The 26,402-nt window shown below is 32.7% G+C and overlaps 3 protein-coding genes across 9 annotated transcripts; all 3 read left to right on the forward strand.

The window, feature by feature from the left end:
* Positions 1 to 999: 999 nt before the first annotated feature.
* Positions 1,000 to 16,112, forward strand: LOC114941626 (uncharacterized). Of its 5 annotated transcripts, none has more exons than XM_029316647.2 (16): positions 1,000 to 1,250; positions 1,875 to 2,517; positions 2,755 to 2,927; positions 3,254 to 3,334; positions 3,407 to 4,972; positions 5,995 to 6,243; positions 6,545 to 6,646; positions 6,856 to 6,960; positions 7,384 to 7,531; positions 7,776 to 10,240; positions 10,376 to 10,783; positions 10,942 to 11,148; positions 11,225 to 11,793; positions 11,888 to 12,131; positions 12,396 to 12,498; positions 12,778 to 16,112. In XM_029316647.2, the coding sequence occupies exons 3-16, from the start codon at positions 2,820 to 2,822 to the stop codon at positions 13,536 to 13,538; spliced, it is 7,116 nt and encodes a 2,371-aa protein (XP_029172480.2). In that variant the 5' UTR covers positions 1,000 to 1,250; positions 1,875 to 2,517; positions 2,755 to 2,819; the 3' UTR covers positions 13,539 to 16,112. The 5 variants fall into 5 exon arrangements, with proteins under 5 accessions (XP_029172480.2, XP_029172483.2, XP_029172486.2 ...); XM_029316650.2 differs by having other exon boundaries at positions 10,376 to 10,753; XM_029316653.2 differs by having other exon boundaries at positions 3,407 to 4,579.
* Positions 16,113 to 16,627: 515 nt separating this feature from the next.
* Positions 16,628 to 18,800, forward strand: Dph2 (Diphthamide biosynthesis 2). Its single transcript, XM_029316720.2, has 5 exons — positions 16,628 to 16,737; positions 17,172 to 17,505; positions 17,584 to 18,065; positions 18,163 to 18,454; positions 18,587 to 18,800. The coding sequence occupies exons 1-5, from the start codon at positions 16,666 to 16,668 to the stop codon at positions 18,736 to 18,738; spliced, it is 1,332 nt and encodes a 443-aa protein (XP_029172553.2). The 5' UTR covers positions 16,628 to 16,665; the 3' UTR covers positions 18,739 to 18,800.
* A 514-nt stretch (positions 18,801 to 19,314) lies between these two features.
* Nhe1 (Na[+]/H[+] hydrogen exchanger 1) lies at positions 19,315 to 24,523 on the forward strand. 3 transcript variants are annotated; one of them, XM_029316751.2, is made up of 5 exons: positions 19,315 to 20,771; positions 20,858 to 21,027; positions 21,106 to 21,477; positions 21,570 to 21,912; positions 23,282 to 24,523. In XM_029316751.2, exons 1-5 carry the CDS (start codon positions 19,451 to 19,453, stop codon positions 23,353 to 23,355), a joined length of 2,280 nt encoding a protein of 759 aa, XP_029172584.2. In that variant the 5' UTR covers positions 19,315 to 19,450; the 3' UTR covers positions 23,356 to 24,523. The 3 variants fall into 3 exon arrangements, with proteins under 3 accessions (XP_029172584.2, XP_029172585.2, XP_029172586.2); XM_029316752.2 differs by having other exon boundaries at positions 21,570 to 21,901; XM_029316753.2 differs by having other exon boundaries at positions 21,570 to 21,895.
* Positions 24,524 to 26,402: the final 1,879 nt, after the last annotated feature.

A 26,402-nucleotide genomic window follows, 5' to 3' on the forward strand; every position in this document is an offset into this window, starting at 1 on the left:
TTATAATTTTTTTTAATTACATGGCAAAATTCTTTGAAAAACATACTATATTGCAATTTCTACAACAATGTAATTTTTAGCAAAATAGTTTTTTATTTGTAAAATATTATTTTTGGAAAATTAATCTTAATCTTAATCTTTGTTTAAAATTTAATTATCTTTTATGTTTTTACAGATTTTCTATATAAAACAATTCTTCGACATTTTTTGCAAAATTACATAATTAAAAAAATATATTTACAAAATCATAAACAATACAAAGTTTTTTATCTCAATAATTTTTAATTATATTTCATAAAATTATCATTATAACAACATCGAAAACAGATCGTAATATAAGATTGGGATCTCATTTCTCTCATGACGTTGCAGTTTACAGTGATGTAAGGGATGCTTCTCCAAACTTTCATCACAGAAAAGTGTAATAAGCGACGTTTATAAATGCATAAACTTGTCCAAAGACGAAATTTATTTATATGAATTTAACCAATTACCTCCTATTACGCGCGTATCGCGTCTAGAAAAACGAAACGTTGATTGGCCAGCGCCGTGCAAACGCGCGTTATTTCCTAGCGCGTACAAAAGAGACTAAAATCCCTAGGAATCTTCTAGAAGCTATAGAAGTGCAGTTTATCAGTTCGAATTTATTTTCCATCCCCATGGTTACAGAAAAAGTCAAGAGATGTCACCAATAAGCGAGATATTATTATTATTATATTATTATTTATAACAATTAGTAATATAATATATAATAATAATAATATTATTATATATTATTTTTTTATAATAATATAATATATAATAATAATATATTATATTATCATTTATAATAATATATAATAATAATAATATATTATAATATAATAAGAGATATATATATAATTATTTACACTAATAATAAAATAATAATCCCTATGATTTCTAGGGACTCTAAGCCAGATCAATCTGGTATTTTCTCGTCCGCAGTGGCAGCCTTGATAAATACATGATGGCTGTCGCCACCGAATAGTGTAACGCGTATGTACACGGAACTGTCGTATAACTGAAAAGTTTATTATTTTCAGTAGAATATCGTGGGCGCGCGTGCTCCGTGTGCGTTGTTTTCGTAGGACGAGGTCGCGGTGGACCGCGCCGAGGACGCGAGATAGCGCGGGGGAGAAATCGCCGACCGGGGAGACTCGCGAAAATTCCCAGGAGGAAAACACACACACGGGGTGGCAGAACCGCGTTCGCGGCGGAGAGCAGGAGAGGTAATATTGACAGTCCCGTCGTCGCGCGACGCTACGCGCATTTTTGCGCGTCAGCCGCCGAACACGCGGCCCGCGTCACCGTGCGCCGGGTCTCCCGGCCCTCCGGAGTCCGTGATTTTCGCCAGATGCTCGCGTTTTCTTTTGTTTACGCCTTGTCAGTCGGGCCTTTTGTTGTGTGCAATCCGCGCGCCGCTGGTACCTTCGTATAAGTGAGTGAGTGAGTGAGAGAGAGAGAGTGAGTGAGTGAGTGCAAGATGTATGTGAATTCGCCTCGCGCGCCCCTGTATATGTGTCGGTGTGGCTTGTGTGGCACGTATGCTTGCACACACAGGCGCGCCAGTTATAACCTCCAAATATGCTTCCAGCTGTCGAATTCGGTGCCCCAATCGTTTTACCGAGACCTCCGGGTATCTCGGAATTAACGTATGAACTGAACATTAACGCTTTTTACGTAGGATTGTTTGTGTTAAATGGTTACATTGTTTCCTTTTTTTTCTCTTTTAGTTTAAGCTGATTGTCGCGATAAAAATTTGAAAAAAATTTCTAGATTATTTATTAACTTTTTTTTAATGTGAAACATTTAATATTTATCTGTTACATGAGTTTTGATGTTACTTTTTGCAGGACAAGAGTTGCAGGCATCTGTGCGAGTAAAAGTGTAGTGTGTGTAATAACAATCATAGGAGCACTTCTATTGAGAAGAGATGATTTTGATGAATATTTTGTGAGCAAAGGTATAACTTTGTGATACTACACTTTAAACATTTGACAAATATCCAAGAATGTCTGTGAGTTACTTCTTAGACTTGGGATAGCATGTAATGCGAAAGAGAAATATTATTTATGAAGCGACGTTTGATACTGTTCTTCGTGAGTATTTTAAATGTGCTGTCATGGGCGAACGTAACATTGCTACATTTATAAATGGATGGAATCCTGCGACAGATGCATTTTAAATATAAGTCTGGATATATTCACAATGCAATTGAGCAATTATTCTTTAACGGATAAAGTAGTTCAGCAAAGAACTACTCTTAATACACGACAAAGTAATGCCTATAATGGCCAAGAATGATTAGTATCCGAGCAAGATCTTTGGAAACATTATCTGTATATGTGAATATAAGTACTTTGAAGAATTAATACAGTGCTGCCAGAACTGTGGACAAAATACGAAATTATATGCATGACAGGAACAGGAGACGTAGGCCGCAGACGTGTTGAGTGGCGCCGAAACGCAAATACTTGCGATTATTAAACAACTTTGGTAAATATACTGTTTACACTAATAATAGTTAACACACACATATACATATAAAATTTTAATAACTTATATACTAAATACAAATATATCTTCAAAAATTAAAATATTTTAACTACATTTATTATTAGTGTCATCTGTTTAATAAAACAAATTTATTCTCACGATATAAAAGTATATTTTTTTATAAATTATTTGTTATAAATTTCTGTAAAAATTTATAAGTAAATTTTCTATTCATAGGGAGAAACAAAATAAGCTGAAAAGGTGGCTAGACGCTGCCCATAGTAAAGAGGGGCTGCGTGGGCATGCAGCAGCCTCAGTCACGCCCTCTTCTTGGGGACTCAGTATCCTCTACAACTTCCCCTAATGCACGTCCACGTAATAATCCAGTTGCTGTTTTGACCCAACAACAAGTAAGATTTTATAGAAGCATACTTAGATCTTTCAATTGCTATTTTTTAAGTTTGAAATATGTTGTATTTCTCTTCTGTACATGTACCTTTCCAAAAGAGTTGAATATTTATACATCTATTTTATTTAAAGTATACAAAATTAAAAGAAAATATATATTACATATATAAATATATAGTATTAAATTTGATCTCTTTATTTAAACTTAATTATATATATAATTATATCTTTATTATATATACAATTTAAGTTTAAGTACATAGATTTTATAAAATTTCTCTGAATAATCTTCATATATGTCACTATTTAATATTTGCCAATCTTATAGTTGCAGCAATTACAACAACTACAAGCCCAGAATACTAGTGGTCAATCATTAACATTTGCTTTGCAGCAAACATCAAATAATGTAAGTCACTTTTGTTGATAATTAGCAAATATTAGATCGAAGATGTTATTCCAATGTTGCTTGTTCTTACAGCCCCAAGAGCAAGGAAATGGATCGACAACTGGAAATCACATAGTCTACGTAAACCAATTGAATCAGTTGAATCAGAGTACCATAAATCCCTCGGGGACTGGTATGGGCCTACCCCCGGCCACCCCCACTTTTGGGGTGGGCCTTAATATGGGATTGCCACTGTCACTTCTAAATACCAGTCTTACATCTCTCACTTCCAATGTTATCACCACGTCAAATCCTCTGCTCAATTTGGGCTTGCCGAGTATAAACACAGGGCTGACTGCGATAAATCCTAGCCTGAATCACTTAAATGCTATCAATTCCAATCTGACGTCCAACATTGGTTCAAACAATATTAATAACAGTTTATCCAATCTTGGACAAGATTTAAATGGCATAAATACAGGGGTAAATAGTGGGATAAACAGGCTTAATACGATAAACTCTACAAATATTAATTCTGGGCTATCTGGAGTAAACGCGGGACTGAGTGGTGTAAATCCAAATTTGACGAGTCTGAACTCATCGAGCGTGAATCAGAATCTTACATTGAATACCAATTTAACTGCCACAAATTCTGGCGTATCTGGTTTATCTGCTATTAATCCGAATACAAATTTGACTGCTACCAGTATAAATTCGGGTGTAAATCAAGGTCTTAATAGACCCGTAAACGCCTTGGCGACTGGTCTGACGCCGACTAGCCTGAATTCTAGTAGCGCACAGTTTCCATTCCAAACGATACAGAGCATTCAAAGTATCGCACCGCACATTGTTGGATCGTCAAATATAGCACATGTACCAAACTCTGCTATATCGCAGCATCCCAATTCGAACATCTCGACAATTTCGCAAATCTCTAATTCCGGAACTCTCACGAGTTCCAGTATATTCACGAGCACGCCCAGCGAGTCGATTCATACAACCACTGCAAATGTGAATCACGCTTCGAACGTGAATCTCACTACGAATATACCGCACCTTGGTACAATGCACGCTAATTTATCCAATATATCAACATCAAATGTACATATATCTGCATCCAATGAACCGACTATGTCATTGAGTCATGTTTCTTCTTTAAGTTCCTCCCAGTCGACTGGATTTCAACCACAGCGACAGTATTCGCAGGGGCTAAACCCTGGCTTAAGTGCGTCAGCACTAACGGGCACGACACAACCATCGAATGCGGTCAGTACAATGAATACCAAATCTATGCAAAACATTCAAAACCAAAATATTAGCTCGCCGGGTAGTCCATTTTCAATACCCCTGAAGAGTCCGGCGTCTAATATACCACCGCCTACACCGAGTCCTAGCCCCAATCGACTTTTACTTAGAAGTCCGGCTTCAAACTCGATACAATCTAATCGAAATAGTCCGAGTCCGGTCGGCACATCGACCTCAAACAGTAACTTTAATATACAGATGCAAAGCCCCATGCAAAGTCCTATGAGCGTTAGCCAGATACAGAGCCCTGTACTTAGCCCATATCCCCCTGCAAAAAGCCCTCATCTATTAGGCGGGAATAATTCTCTCAACAATAGAAGCCCAGCGCCTGGAGGTAGTCCTGGTCCACCTGTGGTAAGGACACACTTATTCTACATAACATTCAAATCAATTACTGTAATTGCTTATTCTAAATTTGGCTCTGTAGTTTTAGAATGGAATGAATTAGTTAATTTAGCAGGATGTTTCTGTTGATACCTCTAATCTCTCTTCATGTCTTAGCGTTTTATTTGAAAAAGTACTGCTTTGTGAAACTATATTTTTATATTACAAATTTTTTCCATTCAAACTATTCCTTACACTATTAAGATATGATTGGTCCTTTGTAATACCATTACTCGTACTTTATATTTATTAAATGTATACTGCAAGGAGAAAAAGTTCACTTCTCTTGTTTCTGATGTAAAAATCTAATAGGATTGCAGTGAGAACAATTAGAAACCTTATAATTTGCATTATACTTTATTTCATAAAACATTTAATTATAAAACAGTGTCACATTTGTGTTATCTACTAATTGGAACTCTCAGTCATTAATGTACGAATTGTCCCTTTTATAGCATCTTTTCGACTAAAAATCTAGATATTATATAATAATTAATATAATTAATTGTTAATTAATTATTAATCTGCTGCTCTAAATCTAAACTTGATTTTTAGAGGTGAGAGTGCTCATAAAAATGTACAAATCTTTTCTACTTACATATTTATATTAAAAATCTATGATAAAAATCTTTTTTCTCTGAGAAAAATTTTATATAATTATATATATAAAATATATACTGATACACACACACACATAGAGGCGTATAATTTATATATTATATATAAATTTTATATATGTATATGTACATTTTTTCCTTTTACCTATTCTTTTTCCTTTATATTTTTTATGCTTATACATATATCTTTTTGGTCTGTTAATGTAATTATGTATCTTCTATAATTTTTAAATGAGTTACTATCATTATATACTTTTCTTATTCTCTCTTTTTCTTTGAATTTTACTTAGCTTTATTTTACTTTAAAAAGCACGTTATTTTAAAGCACATTATAAATATATATTTATTAAAATATTTTTATTTTTCATGTTCCAGGTTAGGCCTAATACACCCATACTGCAACAAGGGATGCAGGTGTTACAAATAATTCATGGCACACCACAGGGTTATCAGTCCACCCCTACTCAACTGGTGACTAGGACCCAATTATTTGGAAATCAACAAATCCAAATAGCGGCTAAACCCGCCAAGCAACCACCGCAAATTTTACCAAAACCTCCAAATCAACAAACTACTACTTCTCAACAAAAGCCACAACGAACTACTACTACAATCACAAATCAAGTATATATTGTTCTCTCTTTAATTAAATGCATTATATTTATACATCCTTTTCTTAAATTATTAAGTAGTAAAATTAATATTAAGTAGTAAAAATATTTTAATTATATTAAAAATTAAATTATTACACATATTGCATATATTTTATCATATAACTCTAAAGGTAACTTAAAAATGTTCATCTCTCAAATACTACAAACACATTTGTGAAAAAAAAATTTATTTTAAATATTTAATCTTCTTTGCTTTTAACAATGTAATGAGATCTTACATTTGAAATGTATATTTTTTTTTCTCTTTGAAGGTAACGCAGCAGACTCAACCACAATTAGTTCTTGCTGGACCACAACCAAGCCCTACTACAGCAACAATGATTCCAACAGCTCAGGGTTTGCTATTGAATCAGGTTATTATTACGATATATCTTTTTTATGTCTTAATTATATCTGTCATCTACATGTTCATTATTATATAATTACATGAAAATAGATATACATCATTTTACATTCATTGTATAAAATATTTTGATATGCTTTATCTATTGTACTTACATGTACTTCTACAATTGCAAAAAGTTGCTTTATATTTCATTTATTTATCACATTTCAAATGTAGGTATTACCATCAACTGGACCTGTTATTGTACAGCAACAACCAGGAGGCGTTCAACTTATATTAAGGACGCCAGCAAGCGCGCAACAACAAACGCATACTGCACAGGTGATGGTTTCATTCATACATGCATCTTCATAATCATGATCATTGCTTATTAAATCTTTGTATTGGAACAATTGTGCACTTTTCATTTAAAAACAACATATCTTTAATATTTCTTTGTATTTTAAACATATGATATATTGTCTAATTATATTCAACTGTTTTTTTTAATTTATACAAAAATTTTAATAATGATATGTAATATATAATTATAATAACATATACAATATTTCAATTGCATTAAAAAAAGTAAAGTTAAATATTTAGTTATGTTATATAAAACAAAATAACTCTAGTGGAATATAACATTTTGAAATTTGTTGAATAAAAGTTTAATTAAATTATGACAATAAGATAAAGAAGAAAAAAATATATGTAATACAATGAAATAAATTAATTAAATATATTTACTTTGTGAAATTACAGTTAACACAGCAACAGTTAGTAAGGGTTGTCACAGCGCAAGGTGCTATGCAACTGCAAGGAATTGCACCTGCATTCTTTGCTGTACCCAATGGATTTCCTCCACCTGCTTCTCCAGTAATAAGACATACTCCATCTAGTCCTGCACCATGTAAGTTTACCATTGTAAAGCAACAGTGGCAAAATAAAATTAAAAGAGCACTAATTTTATATTTTATTTATATAAAAAAATCGATGTTTAAAATGCTAGTAATGTTTAGAATGAACTAAATTCAATTCTACATTTTTTTTAATCTTTATATACCATACAAGAGAGATATTTAAGTATTCAGTTGCTTCAAATATATTATCGAAAATTTAATATTGATTTTTTGCCATATTTTTGAATTTTACAGCTAATTCAGGAACTGGTAATTCCATTGTAATTCAAAATGCAATGGTACAAAGTCCTCAATCACAAATTGCACAAGTTACGTCTGGCAATACCACTGGCAATGCTTCGTGTACACAAAGTGTCTCGGAGCAAAATCTATTGCCACCTCCTAAGAAGAAAGCGAAAAAGAAGAAAAAGGCCAAACGGAAAGACGACGAAACACCGAAATTAGATCTTGCCAGTATTATGAAAATATCGGGTATCGGGGATGATGATACTGATATGTTTGATACTGAATTGACAACCGAGACCGAGATTCCTTGTCAAGTTTCACAACAGAGCGAAACTAATTCTGGACAATCGTTGAGTCAACTTTCATCGCAAGGAACAATTCCTGTTAATTCCACTCAAAATCTAATCCAAGTACCTGCAACAAATACAACGAACACGCAAGCTTCTGTATCGCAGACATTCAACAGTCAACTTGTCGCCCAACTCCAGATGCCTGTACAGAATACGATATCGGGACAATTACGATTGGCAGTTGGAGAAGACGGTAAAGTTGTTTTACATCACACCCCGGAACCCAATCAGCCCGAAATAGATTCGGCTACGGCGCAAGCTCTGATACGATCTCTGACTCAAGGCGGTGGACAAAATTCGCAGATTATCTCGCAACTTTTCACTCAGGCGCAAAATACACCACAGCCTGCTCAAAGTACAACTCAACAGAGGCAAAAATTCGTCAAATCACCTTTATCCAGTGGAAATCAGGTCGCTACTAATACCATAAGTTCCATGTGCTCCCAAAATATCGTCTGTACTACTAGTCCGCACCACAACCAGATAAATTCGAAGCCGATTAATCAACAGAAGAATATTGTTTCTCAAGAAGGAAATTCGCTACCGAGTGTCTGTGTTCAAAGTAACCTCGGTCCCGTACAATCGTTAGAAATACAAACATCTAAGAATGTAAATGTACAAAACTTAATACAATCTAAAAAGACTATTCAATCTTCGAATCCTACTCTATCACAGAGCGGTAATGTTTCTTTGAACACTTCGGACGTCTTAACTGCAAAGCCTACGATGTTTGGCCTACAAGGTCCTCGAATGTCTAATGCAAATCAAACCAATTCCAATCAACAGAATTCCAACATTTCTCTTCAAAAATCTAGTCAGGTACGACTCACGAACGCTTGTATAACTACGAACGTACGGCAAAATTTAGGAAAGCAAGCACAACATGGCGTTCATATGCAGAAATCATTGCCCGGTAGTTCAATAGTACAAAACGATCATGTATCTAAGACTAATCAGAGTCTTCAACAAACGAGTCAGCAAGAGACGCTAACGCTTCAACAAGAATCACCATTGTTTCAACATAATCAGCAGATCACTGCACAGACTGTACAAACTCAAAATGTGCAACAGATATTCGAACAAAATCTTCAGAGTTCAAACATCCATCACAATTCCATGAATATACTGCAGCAGCAAAGCTCTTGTAACACTATGCAGCAACACGATACTATGAATGTTTTACATTCGAGTATTCAACAAAATACAATTAATGTGTTGCAGCAAAATACTGCTGGTAATGTTCAGACTGTAGAACAAAACTTGCAGACAGGAACCATCAAAGACATAGCTCATACGCAGCAGAATGTCATGACGAGTTTGCAACAGCAAAACACATCTGCTGTTTTACATAATACGAGTGTCCAGCAAAATGTGAATGTTCAACAGCAGAAAGTAATGACGGCGAATACGTTTTCATCCGTTAACGCGCATCACTTTGAATCCCAGAACGCGGCCAATGTTGTACAGCAAGGAATTAATACGCAACAAAATAATCAGAATCAAAATATACTGATTACAACTACTCCTGCACAACAAAACACTCCCACCCAACAAAATGAATCTCAAAAAGTGGAATCCCAAGGTGCAAATATACTTAACTCGGCGGCGAACAACATATTGAACAATGCACCCAAAATTACGCCTGAAATTTTAAATGCGTTAAGCAACTTAAATCCTAATGACCAGTTGTTGATCGCCAACGCAAACGGTCAGATGCAGGTGACCAGTCAACAGCTCTTGCAACAATTTTTGGCCGGACAGTTGAATGCAACGCAGAATCAGACGCAAAATCAAAATCAGACACAGAAAATAGTGATCGGCGAGCCAGATGCGAATAATCAGAACTTGCAAGGTGTTCAGATCAATACTCCAACGAGTCAGATAATCGTCAACAGTTCAGGTGGAGCTCCGACAATTCAAAATAACATTCAGAATATCGTTGTACAAGCCGCACCATCTCAGATGCCGCAGCACATACAAATTCAAAATTCCAACTTTCCTAGTCAATTTATTGACAACTTGAATCAACAGCAAATTAGAAACTTGGGCAATAATCAACCAAAGAAAGCGAAAGTCGTGAAGAAAAAAGTTGCCGTTACTGGTCAAAATATTATGAATTCACAGGTATGTGTGTATTGTAATATAAACGTATTTTTTATTTCTAGCTTTGAATTATTTTTTTATGTTACTTGAGATTATTTTCAATATCTTATTAACTTACATTATAAAAGTTCTAAAAATGCAAATTTATTTGTACAGGCGACAAAGACAGTAACTGTTACTCGACCAACGATTGTCGGGGCGAATACATCTAATTCACAAAAAGTTGATAATTCGAATAAGACAAATACTATGGTATCGCAAAATACAAATCCTGTTAAGAGCGAGCCAACGCAAGTCGTAGCAAATGGTCCTATAGTTTCGTCTTCTGCTGGCAGCCACGTATCAATTCCTTCAAATGGTCAAATGGTACAAAAAATACATACTATTCAGCTTTCTTTTCCAAAGCAACAAATACTGAGAAGCATTCAGACACAAATCCAATCAATTTTATCACGAAAACCTGTCTTGCAAAATAATCAGACATTAAACAAATTATATGAAGAACAAACGAAAATACTAAATAGTGGGAAAATTGTAAGTACTATCACTCATCCTATCAATAGTGTAAGTATATTAAAGATGACGTAACTAATATATAAAAATACAAAAGTCTAAATATAGTCAAAAAATAATGTTTAGTCTTTTCGCGTAAAAAATAATAAAAATTACGAATTTTTTATTTAAATTCGTGTATTTAATAAACTATATTTGTTCCATTTTAGCCTGCTGAACCAACGTTAAACGTAAGTTTGGTCTCAACAGCTGCATCAAATGTACATGTACAAAATTCATTCAAAAATCAGACGTCGGCAGCTCAAACGCAGACTCAGACCTCCACCATTGCTATACCAGTAACATCTCAAAGTCTAAATCCAACTACGTCTGTAACAATGCCGAGTAACACTAATATTAATTACATTAATATCGCAGTAAGTAAAATATTTCCATTTATTTTTGGATATTAATATTTTATTTTCACACATATAATAATCATGATTATTACAGAGCATTCCCTGCACTCTGCCGAATATGCAAGGGCAACAGCCAACTATATCGAACACTGCAACACCAAGTATACATCCGAGTACGCACACCAAACAGCACAAGTTTTACCAAAATCATGGAAATCAAATGCTAAATCCGTCCTCCGCGAACATGCAACACTTTACGCCGATTACCTCCACAACAGCAGCTCTGCAACTACAAAATAACGCGCAACAATTGACTCAAGTTCAGACACAGCAACAGCAATCGAGCATGCAACAATCTACGCAATGTCAAACGGATCCATTGGACATCAAACCGAATATACAAACACCGAGTCCTGTGAAACAAGAGCTCTCGTCTCCTATTCAAATTCAGATTCAAAGCGGCTCTCCTGCAGGACAAGTAACCTCGCCCAGAATGATGGGCAAGGGCACACAGAGGATTCAGAGTCCTGTAAACACTGGTGGAAATACGACGAAGCAACTCGTCAGTCCTAACAGTAACTCCAGTCCTTTAATAAGCCCAAGACAAGGCGTAAAGAGGCGGGCGAACAGTCCAATTTGTAGGCAGTTAAATCGCAACGATTTGTACGTATTTATAAACTTCTGTTATATTTAATAAATTATTTGTTTTTAAAATTTGTAATGATATTGATATATTTAATTGTGTTATTATTTGCAGAATGGAACAACAGTTAAAAATCGATCAAAATGGTGCGACTAATCCGGATATGAATACACCATTCGCAGGCAAGCTTGACGCTTGCAAACGTTTAGTGAGATATCACTGTTTAAATGAGCAAGTACTAAGTCCCAAGGATTTAGAAAAAGCAGATGAAAGATTTGAGGAGACTGCAAAACATCTATTGGGCAAATTCAGCGCTATGATGAATAAATACACATACCTCCTTTTAATGGAAAGCATGGTATGGATAATATAATTTATTTTAATAATTTAACTAAATAATTATGTGTGTTAAATTCATTCTAATACAAATTTTAATTATTTTTACAAATACAAATTTTAGTTATTTTTTGCACATTAATTATGAACTAAAATGTTACAACTTGACAATTAAAATATTTAAACTGTTTATATCAATTATTATTCAATTCTTAATATATTCAAAAAATATTTTAAATATTTCTTTTCGAATAATGATTGAAAACTAAAATTTTTGTAATTATAGCGTGAAGTGAGGACATCAGAATTGATGATGATTGACAGGACTTTTGTGGCTGAGGAACAAAATATTCTCAACAGGTTACGAGAACAGGAAGCAAAAGTTAATGGTAATTATATATTTTATATTATCTCTAAATTAACATAATTATAAGATCAAATATATATATATAATTATAAGGGATTACAAAATTTTTCAATTTGTTACATTTTTACATATTTTACATCAAACATATACATTCAAAACTACATACATGCATCCACATCATACTTTTTCTGTTATTAACTACTTTTTTTCTTTCTCTTTGTTTTCTCTTATTTAAAAAATGTGTTTTTAACATCTTTTATGTATTGCAATATATATACATGTAATGCAAATAAAATTGTAGAAGAATTCAAGAAAGAAGAAAAACCATTGGTGCCAAAAGTAGAACCTGGCCTTATAGAGGAGGACAAATCTACGTTAACAACATCACCACCTCTGGTGAACGTATCTGTAAAACGCGAACTGGAGGATGACTTCCCGAGTGATGAAATCGAATGTAAACCAGTTATCAAGACGACAAGCAGTACTAGTGGTGATTACGATGAGTGGCTGGAAATCCAGAAAGAACTGGGAGTATTTCCGCCCACTACAGACACCCCGAGGTGTAAAAACAGTAATAACGGTAGTGGTGGTAATAATAGTGCTGTCATGACTGTCACGAGATCATCGAAAGTTGAAAGAACACGAGCGAACGGCGAGTGTCTTCGTGCGAATGTACCTAATGTCTCGAATATCATGAAGGACGATTGTGAGCAAGATGTTACTCCAACGCCTTTCGACAGGCGTTGGAGTACTGCCACTGATCTCGAGCGAGATTTGTTAGAGGATGCTGACAGCTTGGACGGATTAGCTTTGCATTCGCAGACACAATGTCCAAGTAGTACTGTACATGTAACGAGTAGTAGCGAGAATGCTAATGCCGGCAACGAGCACGACGAGATCACCGCGCAAGTACAATCTGCCATTGACAGCATTCTCAATCTTAAGAAACGTCCTGCGAATACATTATCCGGCAGTAGTAGCGGTAGTAGTTCGTCGTCGCAGTCTGGCGACTCGAAGGACACTGCGTTGGATCAAGCAGTCCGCAGCATTTTAGGCTCGTGACCCTCCTTTAGTAAAGTATGTTAAGAAGTGAAAGTTTATAGTGAATATCAAGCTAAAATTACGCGTCTTAAGAATTCTAGAGGAACTGTAAGTCGATTTTGTTATAGTTTTTTTTTTTCATGTCGATATCGTGGATCTATCTGTCATGAGAACTGTGTTTTAAGATCGCTGATAATCTTCAGGATACTTGTTTCCAATACTGCATATCCTGAAGCGTGCGCGCATGCACACATACACACGTACACAGATAGTTAAATTATTTGTATAAATATGTGACTTTATATTTTATTTTATTTATATATTATTCAGCAGAGACAAACTGGATTATATATACATGTGGTGAAGTATGAGATATATATCTACATTTATGTATATTGAACATTTTAGTTTATCAAAGATTCTGTTTTGCAATGGCAATAATTATTCATAATATACAAACATGTATACTTTCCAGTAGTCTAGCTGTAATAAAGCCACCGCGTAAATCTAATTATAGCAGCAGCTGTACATGTGAATAGATTAGATAGATGACTCGCTCAGATTTTACAATATGCCACTTTGTAATGTAATTTTGTAAAAAGTAATTATTTAAAGCGCAACTTATTCCACTTTATCAGTAGTACTTGTAAAAGAATCTTATTGATACTTAAAATGGGTCGGTGAATATTGTACATACATATTTTTAAGGTATATTATTAATATTATTATTGTGACTATTATTTGTATTATTGTTATTGAGATTTATTCTCAGAATTATTATTATTACTATTAACAACGCATCATCATTGGACTCGACGGTGAGCATATGAGAGAAGCGAAAAGAGCATAAGAGACTGATATATAAAATCATAAAAATATGAAATGCAAATATATTCGAAACAAGATGTTATCGATGATACAATCGGGAAAAAAGGGAAGGTAGAATGATGATTCTATAAAGAATGAAAATGTTAAAAGCGTTGAATAAAATTAATTTATGTTAGGTTTTATTTTTTCAAGGTGTCTTGAATTAAAAATGTAGAATACAATATTTTTAATGAAATATTTTTATTTCTTCGTATATTTAATTTATTTTGTTGTATATAGATATACCTTTTTCCTTCAAAATATTGTGTTTGTATCACCAATAACAAATTGTATATGTAGAAGAAAAGGGAACATACACAACTTTTACGGATATTACTTTAGATTCATTTCTGTTTATGATATATATACAGTCTCAATGTTATGACGCAAAATCAAAGAAACAAACCGTTTCTAAATAGTGTATAGTATTTCACGACTTCTTTTTCTTTTTTGACATCACATACAAGCTCACAATACATATGTGAGTAATTGATGGATGTACATTAGGCTGGGCACCTATCGACTTGATATCGACTCGACTCGAAAAGTCAAAAGGCAGCTTGACAAATGTCAAGTATTAATATATATGTATTATATATTTATTATACATAAATATTATATTATGTTAATCGACTGTCTGTCCATCGATTAATATGTAATATGCGCGAGTTCTTCGGCCAAACAGTTTAGTCGATGTAAAATCGAGTATGCGCCCAGCCTACTAGAGAGTGCATGTGTGTAGAAAAAGAATAATCACGTAATAATCGTTGAAATCTTTAAGAGTCTGTAATTATCTCGAAATTCATTAACGACAAACATTCCTGTACCAATGTTTTTTTATTTTATATAACGACGTAATAAGTGCGCAAGATTTATACATACAGTATACCCTCCACAAGTTTGAAAACACCTTATATTTTTTTAATAAATAAATTATTTAAATATTATTTTAATAATATAATATAAATATTATTATATACAATTAATATAATAAACATTATATAATTAATAATATAATTATTTTTTAATAATGTAATATAATAAAATATTATTTTAATAATATTTACACGAAAAATCAGCACAGATCGCTGTCATGCGATTGTTTAACTGTAAAATGTAAGGTGTTTTCACACTTATGGAGGGTATTGTATATGTCCTAAAATGATGAGAAAATTGAGATCTGAAATTATTTCAATTTTGAAGAAATATTTTTACAATACTAGAAAACGCGGTAATAATAGTTTCTGCAGAATTTTATTAATTTTATTATGATAACTTTGCGCGTTTGCGTATTCTTTTTCTACATAGCAAGAACGACTCTGCACAGTGGAAATGAAGCGTTTTCTGGCAAAAGCAATCCAAGACTGACGTATATACAGAAAAAAACAAGCAAAACTATGTAATGTATTACACTAAGAAATAATAATCGTTTGTACATACATAATGTTCAATTACACTCTCGACGGCAATCGTGACTTAATAAGAATTCTTCACAGATTTAAAAGTTTGGATATATACTAAAAAGTTCTTTTGATCCTAATAAATTGCCGATATTTCACGAGTACGTATAGATTATCTTATATCCCTATCTGTGTGCTGCGTTTAAGCGAATATCACATATTTTGCAAGCTGCAATTATTAAGCATTAACAACGAGATGTAACAATACAATCGCTGACGAGAGTGAAGACAAATGGTACAGTGATAATATATATAAATATAATTTAAATGATTTTACTTTAATTGTATCAGTATACCCAAAAAGAATATCATTATTTTTATGTAACATATTAAGCATATATAATTTCGTATCTTACAAGAGAAGACTATTTTTAAAAGTTTATAACTTTTTAAAATTGATAAAATTTCTTGCATCATATTTGTATAGAAAGTGAACTATTATATTTTTTATAAATATTTTTTTAATTCTTTATTAGACTAATACTCGGTTTTTAATATGAAAAATAACAGCAGTACCTAAAAGTCAAGAAACAAAATTAATATAATTTTGATACGTTTAATTTCTTTTCAATATATAAATATGAAATAAAATTTTATATTAAATATTACATTTTAAATTAATAAAAAAAATATAATTTTTATTTATTTATTATATATTATATACATAATAACACATATAATATAAAATATATTTATTTCTAGGCATATATTTGTAAAATTTTTAATATCGCGCCAAAAAAAATTGGAGAATCACGTGACAATCACAGTTCTTGTCACGTGACTGCCAAGCAGCGGCGGTAAAACGGCTCTCACGTTTCAAGATGGAGTCTGTGTATTTTACATATGATATAGAAAAGTGTGCTTGGTGGATCCAAACAAATACACTCAAACAGGTTTGAAAGCGTATACATTTTTTGAAATATCTCATACATATATTAATAAAATCATAATTAAAACTTTTTTTTGAAAGTTCAGTTTTTTATAGATGAAAATCCTCTTTTTTTAAATGTAAAAATTGAGGTTACATGTCAGTGATATGTGCTAATTAGTCTTTCTTTTTTCCTTAGAAGATATTTAGTTATTTAATCCATTACAAACAAAAAATTAATTTTAAATAAACTATTTACAAACGATTTAGTATAATTAATTTTTTTTAATATTGTGTATGACAGATAAAATTAGGTTAGTTTAACTTTATGTGCATTTATATATCTGTATTCTATATGAGAGCAGTTATAATTCTTATTAAAAATAGTAGAAGACTAAATATATCTAAATTAATCTATTATTAGATTAATATTTATATGGAGTTATAATTATTTTACAGGTATGTCTTCAATTTCCTGATAGTTTATTACCAGAGTCTATAGAAGTTGCACTACATTTGGAAAAAAGTATAGGACAGAAAGTATATATCTTAGGAGATACAACTTGTGGTAGCTGTTGTGTTGATGAAATAGCAGCTCAACACATTAATGCAGATGGTATAATACATTTTGGACATGCCTGCCTTAATCCTACTGCTCGTCTACCAGTTTTGCACATTTTGCCAAAAAAGCAATTTGATACGACGGAACTCAGTAATGAATTCAAACGCATCTTCTCAGATTGTTCAAAAAAAATTTTATTCTTCTATGATGTGGCATACGCGCATAAAATTGGTAAATGTTTAAGATATTAAAAAAGAAAAAATTGTTTTTGTAAGTATTAATTTATATTAATTTATATTAATTTTACAGAGCATGTATATGATATATTGAAACCTATGTATAAACATTTAATCTTATCTAAATTAAATTGCACATCAAACGTGGAATATACTGATACAAAAATAATCAGTGGCTCAACTGTCTTAGGCAGAAATTATATATTGGAAAATGGATATAATATTCAAGATTATGAAGGATTTTTTTGGGGAGAGGAAGGAAAAACTTTCTCAATATTAGCAATGAGTATACATGTCAAAAGATGGTATTCTTTTGCAAATAGTAAGATTCACGAATTTGAAGCATTAAACACACCCTGGCTAAGACGAAGGAGATTTTTAATAGAAAAGCTAAAAGACGCCAAAGTTGTGGGAATTGTAGTAGCTACATTAGGCATTAAAGAATATCTAACAGCTATAAGCACAGTGAAAAAGATTCTTAAAGCAAAAAATAAGAAATCTTATATTCTTAATGTAGGAAAAATTAATCCTGCTAAACTTGCAAATTTCCCAGAGGTATGTCAAATTATATAATACAGTAAAAAAGAAATATTTAACTTGATGTTCCCCTTTATAGAATTATATTAATATATATTTTCGATTTTTATTACAGATTGACGCTTTTGTTGTAATAACTTGTCCAGAGAATGAAGTATTTGACTCAAGAGATTTTTTAAAACCTATACTTACGCCATACGAAGTTGAATTAGCGTTTAATAGTGCAAGAGAATTTTGCCTACAATATTTTATGGACTTTCGACAGATATTACCAGGAGGCTCTCACTATGTCAGTTTTATACCATCATCTGATTCAGATGTTTCTCTTATTAGTAGTAGTGTTAGAAACTGTGAGGATGATACTTCATGTACAGACCAAATGAATGCTCTGACGATTCATTCATCAGGTAGATACATATCCGATATCTTTTTTTTTTACAACTAATATTTTACATTTTCTTATTTTTATGCAAGTAGTTTAACAAATTTTGATTATTTTATAACTATATTACAATGAATAACAACAATTCTTTTATTAGGTACTATTGCCATTGGTAAAGCTGGAGCTCAATATTTACAAGAGAGATCCTGGAAGGGTGTGGAACAAAGATTAGGTGAAGATCCTGTGCAACCAGCAGAAATTGGTCGTACTGGACTAGCATGGGAATATACAAATGAATTTAATATTTAAAAACATAAACATAATATAAAAACAGAATAAATTATAATATTTCTAAAGATTTTTATTCTAAAGTATTCTCGATTTCGAGTTTTATTTAACGATTGATCTTGGGGGAACTTTTTACTTTTATATAAGCTGATACATATGAATCAATATTTCGATGTTAATCAAAACTAGAGCCCCTATCGTTTGTGAACTAAATTTGCGACTTTCTCGCAAAATAGTCTCCTAATAATTTAGAAAAATAAATTTTCGAAAGTATTAGATTTAGAGAGTATTAATATTAGAAGACGCGTATTGTGTGTGTGCACATTAATCCTATTGACCATATTTAACAGCGTAAATTAATTTTTATTTATATAATTTTACGTTGACAAATATGATCAATAGAATTAATGTGCAATATGTCTCTTCTAATATTAATTCATTAATTAATTTTATCTGTTATCAACTATGATAGATTTTGACGTTTGTGGACATTTCTGATTGGCTGTTGTTATTGGCCTTTATATTTAGGCCGGGTCCACAATAAGTAAATCACAGTCAAGTATCCTATTGTAAACCCGGCCTGACATCATGCGCAATCCACTAGTCAAATGTCATTTCTCGCGACATCACATGACACGTGACCTAGGGCTCCAACGTAGTACTCGCAAAAAGACGAAGAAAATCGCAAACTTGACTTCTGCTACCTGCTGAAATAATGCTTCGTCGTTGAAAGATGTTGCGAGCATTTCAGGCACATTTCCTATTTCTGCGCAAGTTGAGCCTCGTAATCGGAATCTTACTACTGTGCAGTGTATCGCGACATGTGTCGCACGGGATAGAAACGACTAACCTTAAAAACGAGAATATCATCATCAGTAACAAGACCGCGTTTGCAGTGACGAACAGCCCGGGTGTCTTGTCAAACGTCACGTCAAACGTCAAAAATGTCTCGACAGAATCGTCCAGCACAGCGCGCCCGGCGAACAGTACAAATGTCACCGATAGTCGCAACCCTAGTTCGACCTCCACCGTGAAGTCTCCTCCTGTCACATCTATAAATACGCCTGTACAGACAGACGACAATAATGTCATCGGCGACCGGACGACGGAGAGGATCGGTACCGAGTCGCCGGGTCCAGTCAATGATAAGAATGCAACTGACATCTCCATACCATCGCAAAGTCCAGATGTTGTCAACACAACGAACACTAGCACGACCACTGTGGCTCCTGCAGAACCGGTTCTTCCTGACAAAGGTTCCGCCGAGGAGGAGCACAACAGCTCGATGTCCATCTTCTTCGTGTTGTGTGTCTTGGCGCTGGGAATATTGTTGATACATCTGATGCTGCAGACCAATTTCCAGTATCTTCCCGAATCGGTGGTGATTGTCTTCTTGGGAGCTGCAATTGGCATGATAATCAATCTCATGTCGCACCAGAATATAGCCAACTGGAGGAAGGAAGAGGCCTTCTCGCCGACTGCGTTCTTTCTGGTTCTACTTCCACCCATTATATTCGAATCGGGGTACAATCTGCATAAGGGAAATTTTTTTCAAAACATTGGCAGTATTCTAGTATTTGCCATTTTTGGAACGGCTATCTCCGCGTTCGTCATCGGCGCTGGGATATATTTGTTGGGTCTGGCGCAAGTAGCATACAAGCTCAGCTTCGTCGAGAGTTTTGCATTTGGATCACTGATATCTGCTGTGGATCCTGTCGCCACGGTTGCAATTTTTCATGCTCTTGATGTAGATCCAGTTTTGAACATGTTGGTCTTTGGAGAATCGATTCTGAACGACGCTATTTCCATTGTACTGACGACTTCTGTCTTGGAGTCCAATAATGCGACGACGACCAGCGAAGCTATAATACTTTGCCTGAATCGATTTTGCCTCATGTTCTTCGCATCAGCTGGAATCGGAGTTGTTTTCGCTTTAATAAGTGCATTATTGTTAAAACATGTAGATCTTAGGAAGAATCCATCTTTGGAGTTTGGCATAATGTTAGTGTTCACATATGCCCCGTACGTTTTAGCAGAAGGCATACAATTGTCAGGTATATAAACATTTATTTTTTATATACAATGAACCTTTTTATTGTACAATTGTTATTATTTGTAATATATTGTATTATCATTACAGGAATTATGGCAATTCTGTTTAATGGAATAGTCATGTCACATTATACACATTTTAACTTGTCAACTGTTACGCAGATTACAATGCAGCAAACAATGCGAACACTAGCCTTTATAGCTGAAACTTGTGTTTTTGCATACTTGGGATTAGCGTTGTTTAGTTTTAGACACAGGGTAAGTATATCATACATATATGTATGCTTATTGTACAATTAAGTTTTTAACTTTTTTGTTAAAACATTTTTTTTACAGTTTGAACCAGCATTAGTTGTTTGGTCCTTAATCTTGTGTCTGATTGGAAGAGCTGCCAACATCTTTCCATTGGCCTTACTTGTTAATCGTTTCCGCGAGCATCAAATTACAAGGAAAATGATGTTCATCATGTGGTTTAGTGGTCTGCGAGGTGCTATATCATATGCATTATCGCTTCATTTAGATTTCAGTGATGAAACACGCCATGTTATTATAACTACGACACTCATAATCGTATTGTTTACGACGTTAATATTCGGCGGTTCTACTATGCCTCTATTGAAATTCTTGAGGGCCGAAAAGAAACAGAAAAGCAATAGCAGAAGAAAGAAGAAAGATAAGGAAGTTTCATTGAGCAAAACCAGAGAATGGGTAATTAAAAAAAAATATACAAATTTATATACCAAATTTTTTCATAGATAATAAGTGATATACATTTTTTTTTTTTTTTTTTTTTTTTTTAGGGACAAACTATAGACTCCGAACACTTGTCGGAACTCACAGAGGAAGAAATGGAAGTATCTTTTCTACAATCACGGATTCGTGGCTTTGCAAGATGGGATCTGAAATTTCTCATTCCGTTCTTCACAAGGCGATTTACGCAACAAGAGTTGAAAGACTGCAAGTCGCAAATGACAGACTTGACGAATCAATGGTACCAAGCTATCAGAATCAGTCCAATAGAATCGGATGACGAGGCCACTACGGCATCGACCGCCCAATTGAACCTGAATATTACTAAAACGGCCAAAGAGCAACCACATGGAAAGGAGAAGAACGGGCGTCCTAGGCACGGGTCTATATTAAGTATTTAATTTTCATGTGTGATGTATGTCTGTAAGTGTGCTGAGTTACGTGCTTTTAAATCTATTGTTTGTAAATGGTGTACATATACATACATACATATATACATATGTGTGTGTGTGTGTGTTAGAGATGTGTGAATCAAGATTTTCTAATTCGAATCGAATCGAATCGAATTTGCAAGAAACAACTCGAATCGAATCGACAAAAATATCGCCGAATCGAATCGAATCACCCATATTTCGAATTCGAATCGAATCAACGCGTATAGAATTAAACGGGTTTTAAGTCCTCTTACGCGGTTCTTTGATTCGAATTCGAATTGCAGTGATTCGACGTTATCGAATCTTTCGATTTCGAACTACGTCGATTCGAATTTGAATTGAATCGAATATTGCCAGATTCGATTCGAATTCGAATAATTCGCACATCTCTAGTGTGTGTGTATGTGTATATATATATATATATATATATATATATATATATATATATATATATATAATACATATATTAATAGTATTTATTAATAGTATTGAATTTTTAATATAACATAAATCTTTCTTTTAAAGAGTAAAAATTATTTTGATTAAAGTTGCAAAACAATATTGTCCCACTTAAATAATTAAGGGGAGAACTTTTACAATTTTCTGTATTTAAAATTAATACTTAATATCTTTTTTATCTTAATTCGCTGTTTGTGCCTAAAACCTATTTTAGATGATTTATCACAATTGATAAAATGGACAGAATTTATAATTTGATGTATTGTGTAATATGCATGACATATTTGAAGAAATTAAAATGCACATGTATATAAATTACATACCAGGATACACACACATGTACTAAAATATACACCACTTAAAACCATATAGATTTATTGAATTCTGACAAATTATAAATCATCTAAAATAGGTTTAATATTAACTTGTATGTCTTACTAATCTGCTTCATTGATATATTTCTATATTATGAAATTTTAGAATATAAAATCATATATATTTATATATATATTCAATATAATTTGTTATAATTATTTCTATAGTTTGTGGATGGACAGAATTAAATGAACAAATGTAAAAATAGAAAATTGACAAAAGAGTTATAGGATATTATCACTTTGCACAATAATTTATATGCAATTGATATATGAGTGAAATTCTTCTAAGATGTTAATAATTCTTCTTTATCATTTTCGTTTTTTCTTTATATGTGTCTGTAATAATAATAAGCACCATTATATTGTTGCTTATTATTATAACAATGTATTGTCTAATGCTTGTTTTATTCAAAGCAGCTTGATGATGGTGATGGGCAGTAAATTAATTTCTGAAAGATCTTAAAATATTAACAGAATATTATTAATTTGCAGAACTGAGGAGGATTGGTCTGATTAAAGTCCATCTTGTTCCCATTAATGTTATGGATTATGTTTACTTGTATTAATTTTGTTTTATTATATATAATTTTTTAATTATATGTATATATTTGTTGAATATGGATGAGAGAAAATATTATTTATACGATCTGATATTTTTATTGGTATTAATATAATTTTAATTGATATAATATAAATTGGTATTAATATATTTTTAATTGGTATAATATAAATATGTACAAATAGCAGGTTGTTCTACTTGTTAATTTTGTTGTGTGTTTAATATTCAAAATTATTCTTAATCATTAAAATAATTATGTGTATATGATATTCAGTAAAAACGCAACGAAAAAATTGGTTACAGAAATATAATAACAGTAGTTTAATATTGTATTACATCTAGTATTATTTGATTCAATCATGTCATGTAATCATTGTGATTTTTAATAAGTCACGATGATGAGTTATTTAATCAAACTTGATAAAAATAATTAGCAATTAGTATTTATAGCAAATTGATTTGAATAATTTATAATAATTTATAATAATTATTATTGTTCTCACAAAATTGTCAAAAATGTATATTTACGATATAAAGAAAAATGCCTTTTTATGCATTATTATAATAATATTTGGACAATGTAAAATAATTAATTGTACGTTTGGCCTTGCTAAGTACGAATAATGTTGAAAGTAATTTAAAATTATAATGAGTAAAACAAATTAAAATTGAAAAGAGATTTGTTTTCTAGTTATCAAATACCTACGACGGTAAAAAATATATGTATTATGTGTCATAAATATTTGCGAGCGTATGTTTCGTTATCATATTCGTAGGTGGATATAAGACTATCTTATCTTGCTTTCTCGAGGCCGAACGTTAACCCATCGTACAAGTTTCGTAAGTTAGAAATCAACTGTCGAAAGATACAAACACAAGTATATTGTACTCTAAAACAATAAATAAAATTTAATTAATTGATATTGCATTCGGCAGCAAACATTCTGATGACAGAAACGGACAAGTGTATTAATAGTTATATACGCGCGACAAATTCTATGAAGTTCTAACTTTTTTTCATCCGATATTTAAAAATATATTTGAAAATATACGAATATATATTGTACCCTGCACTTTATAATGACTGTAATTTTATTCAGGGACAATAAAATGTGATAAGTGATATAATTTTGTGATATACATAATAAAGAAAAAATCTGTAATTGTGATTGATATATCATTCTATATTTATTTCTTCTTTTCCTCCGACGATAGATGATAAGTGAAAAGAGAACAATTTCTTTTGTTGCGAATTTATTTCTCATTATTATATATATATCAATCTCTCTCGGGAGGGTGTACATGGTTGTCTGTGTTAATTTACTCTTTGCGGCAGGGCACATAACGGAGGCAGCGTCTAAACATCAAATCCATTTATTCGTTCGATTCGTTATCGCTATTTTATTATTTTCTAGAGTTCTTAACGCCTCGCATATGATCGTACATCGAGCGACTGGAGCAGGAGACAATATATTATTTATTCGATGTTTTCTCTTAAACTTCCTCTTCTGCAGCATCCCATCTTGAGTAGCGCGTAAATTTTATCATACAATGATACGATTATATATATTTATAATTTGATAATTAAATTAACTTTTTTATAATTAAAAGGAAATATAGAAATTCCGATAAAGAAATTATAGCAGAGATATCAATAAGAATTTGCGGTATAAAATTGTAAATCTTCTCTTTGTACAAAAATAAGTTGAAAGTGGTAAAAGAATTGTTTCCATAATTTTTCAATTTTCAAAATCGAACAATTTCATGTAATTAAAAAAAAAGAAATACTCGCTTTAACCATTTTTTCGAACATATAAATTAACATCAGTTCAGTTAATTCGCCTATCAATTATAGGAGATTTAACGACACGTGCGACACAAATGATGCCTTCTATTTCTTCGCATCTTACAGACGTATGCAACAACTCGTGCGACGCGCGATCAGGCGAATTAATTGATCAATCAAGCGAACTTCATCTCTCCGGTCCTCTCGTGGATTCGATCGCCCAGCCGGCATCGGTGACAAAGGGCATTATTTTTATCGCGCTAATCTGGGATTATCTAGAGAAGAGGAGGAGTGTTTGCACAACAAAACGCCCTGCTTTCTTTGCTTTCCTTGTCCCGATGCTCTAGTCGTTTTTCTTGTAACAGCCAGGTGTTTAATCCGTTATTAACTTGCATGTCCCGTTTCGGCTCGATGAACTTCTATAAAGATGATCGTGTGTCACATATCGCAGGCGCCTACACGCGCATTTCTCATCTCTATATCGATAGTTTTTACACCCTTATTAAAAGTGTCCATATCGCGGGGGAGGGTCCTTTCACGGACTTTTTTTTACCGGCGAGCACAAAATTGGTTAAGCATGCAGAGTTAAATGGCTCTCTATAAACGCTACAAGACCAGTATGACTATGTACCAATCAGTGGAGATAATAATATTATCATATGCCGACTTTATATAGCGCATCTCTCTCTTTCTCGCTTAACTTATACAATGCGTCTTTCTGCGTGATCCATATTATATATATATATATATATATATATATATATATATATATAATTCCGATATATAATCGCTGTACATTTTACACTGTGAGAGATCCATTCAGAATAAGGGTCTCTGCCAGTCCTCCGGGTAGAATCCTAAATACGCGAACGCTCTTTCTCTAAAAATGCGCTAAACCCTGCGCCAGGTTTTTGTATCTCGCAATATTTACAGTATCTCGCGCGCGCGTTGCTTAATACATATAATAAAACTTGGTGTTTGATAACAAAGCTTTTTTTCTCTCTCTCGTCGAATATCGAATGATTTCCGCCTCTGTCGTCTTTTTTCTTTCTTACATGGTATCTCATAGGAAATTGAAACTAATCAGCTATCACTTTTTAATGCATGCATTGCAGTTATTGAGAAAATAAAAATTAGTTATGTTGGGAAGAGAAAAGTCTGTAGTTTTTAATGAATATAAATAAAATGTTTGTATACTAGTTTATTTTATTGATAAAAAGATAGCACTTTTCTCATTATTTTTTTTTTCAATAAAATAAATCGGTACA

This window comes from Nylanderia fulva, unplaced genomic scaffold, assembly GCF_048542155.1.
Source record: "Nylanderia fulva isolate GAGA-0341 unplaced genomic scaffold, ASM4854215v1 Scaffold5, whole genome shotgun sequence".
Lineage (NCBI taxonomy): Eukaryota > Metazoa > Arthropoda > Insecta > Hymenoptera > Formicidae > Nylanderia > Nylanderia fulva.

Excerpts from the sequence above, each read along its gene's own strand:
- LOC114941626 (XM_029316647.2), top strand. The coding sequence starts at position 2,820 with ATGCAGCAGCCTCAGTCACGCCCTCTTCTTGGGGACTCAGTATCCTCT. Across the intron at positions 4,973-5,994 it reads GTAGTCCTGGTCCACCTGTG|GTTAGGCCTAATACACCCAT; the intron begins GTAAGGACACAC and ends TTCATGTTCCAG. Across the intron at positions 12,499-12,777 it reads ACAGGAAGCAAAAGTTAATG|AAGAATTCAAGAAAGAAGAA; the intron begins GTAATTATATAT and ends ATAAAATTGTAG.
- Dph2 (XM_029316720.2), top strand. The coding sequence starts at position 16,666 with ATGGAGTCTGTGTATTTTACATATGATATAGAAAAGTGTGCTTGGTGG. Across the intron at positions 17,506-17,583 it reads GGCATACGCGCATAAAATTG|AGCATGTATATGATATATTG; the intron begins GTAAATGTTTAA and ends TTAATTTTACAG. Across the intron at positions 18,066-18,162 it reads AACTTGCAAATTTCCCAGAG|ATTGACGCTTTTGTTGTAAT; the intron begins GTATGTCAAATT and ends TTTTTATTACAG.
- Nhe1 (XM_029316751.2), top strand. The coding sequence starts at position 19,451 with ATGTTGCGAGCATTTCAGGCACATTTCCTATTTCTGCGCAAGTTGAGC. Across the intron at positions 20,772-20,857 it reads AGAAGGCATACAATTGTCAG|GAATTATGGCAATTCTGTTT; the intron begins GTATATAAACAT and ends TTATCATTACAG. Across the intron at positions 21,478-21,569 it reads TGAGCAAAACCAGAGAATGG|GGACAAACTATAGACTCCGA; the intron begins GTAATTAAAAAA and ends TTTTTTTTTTAG.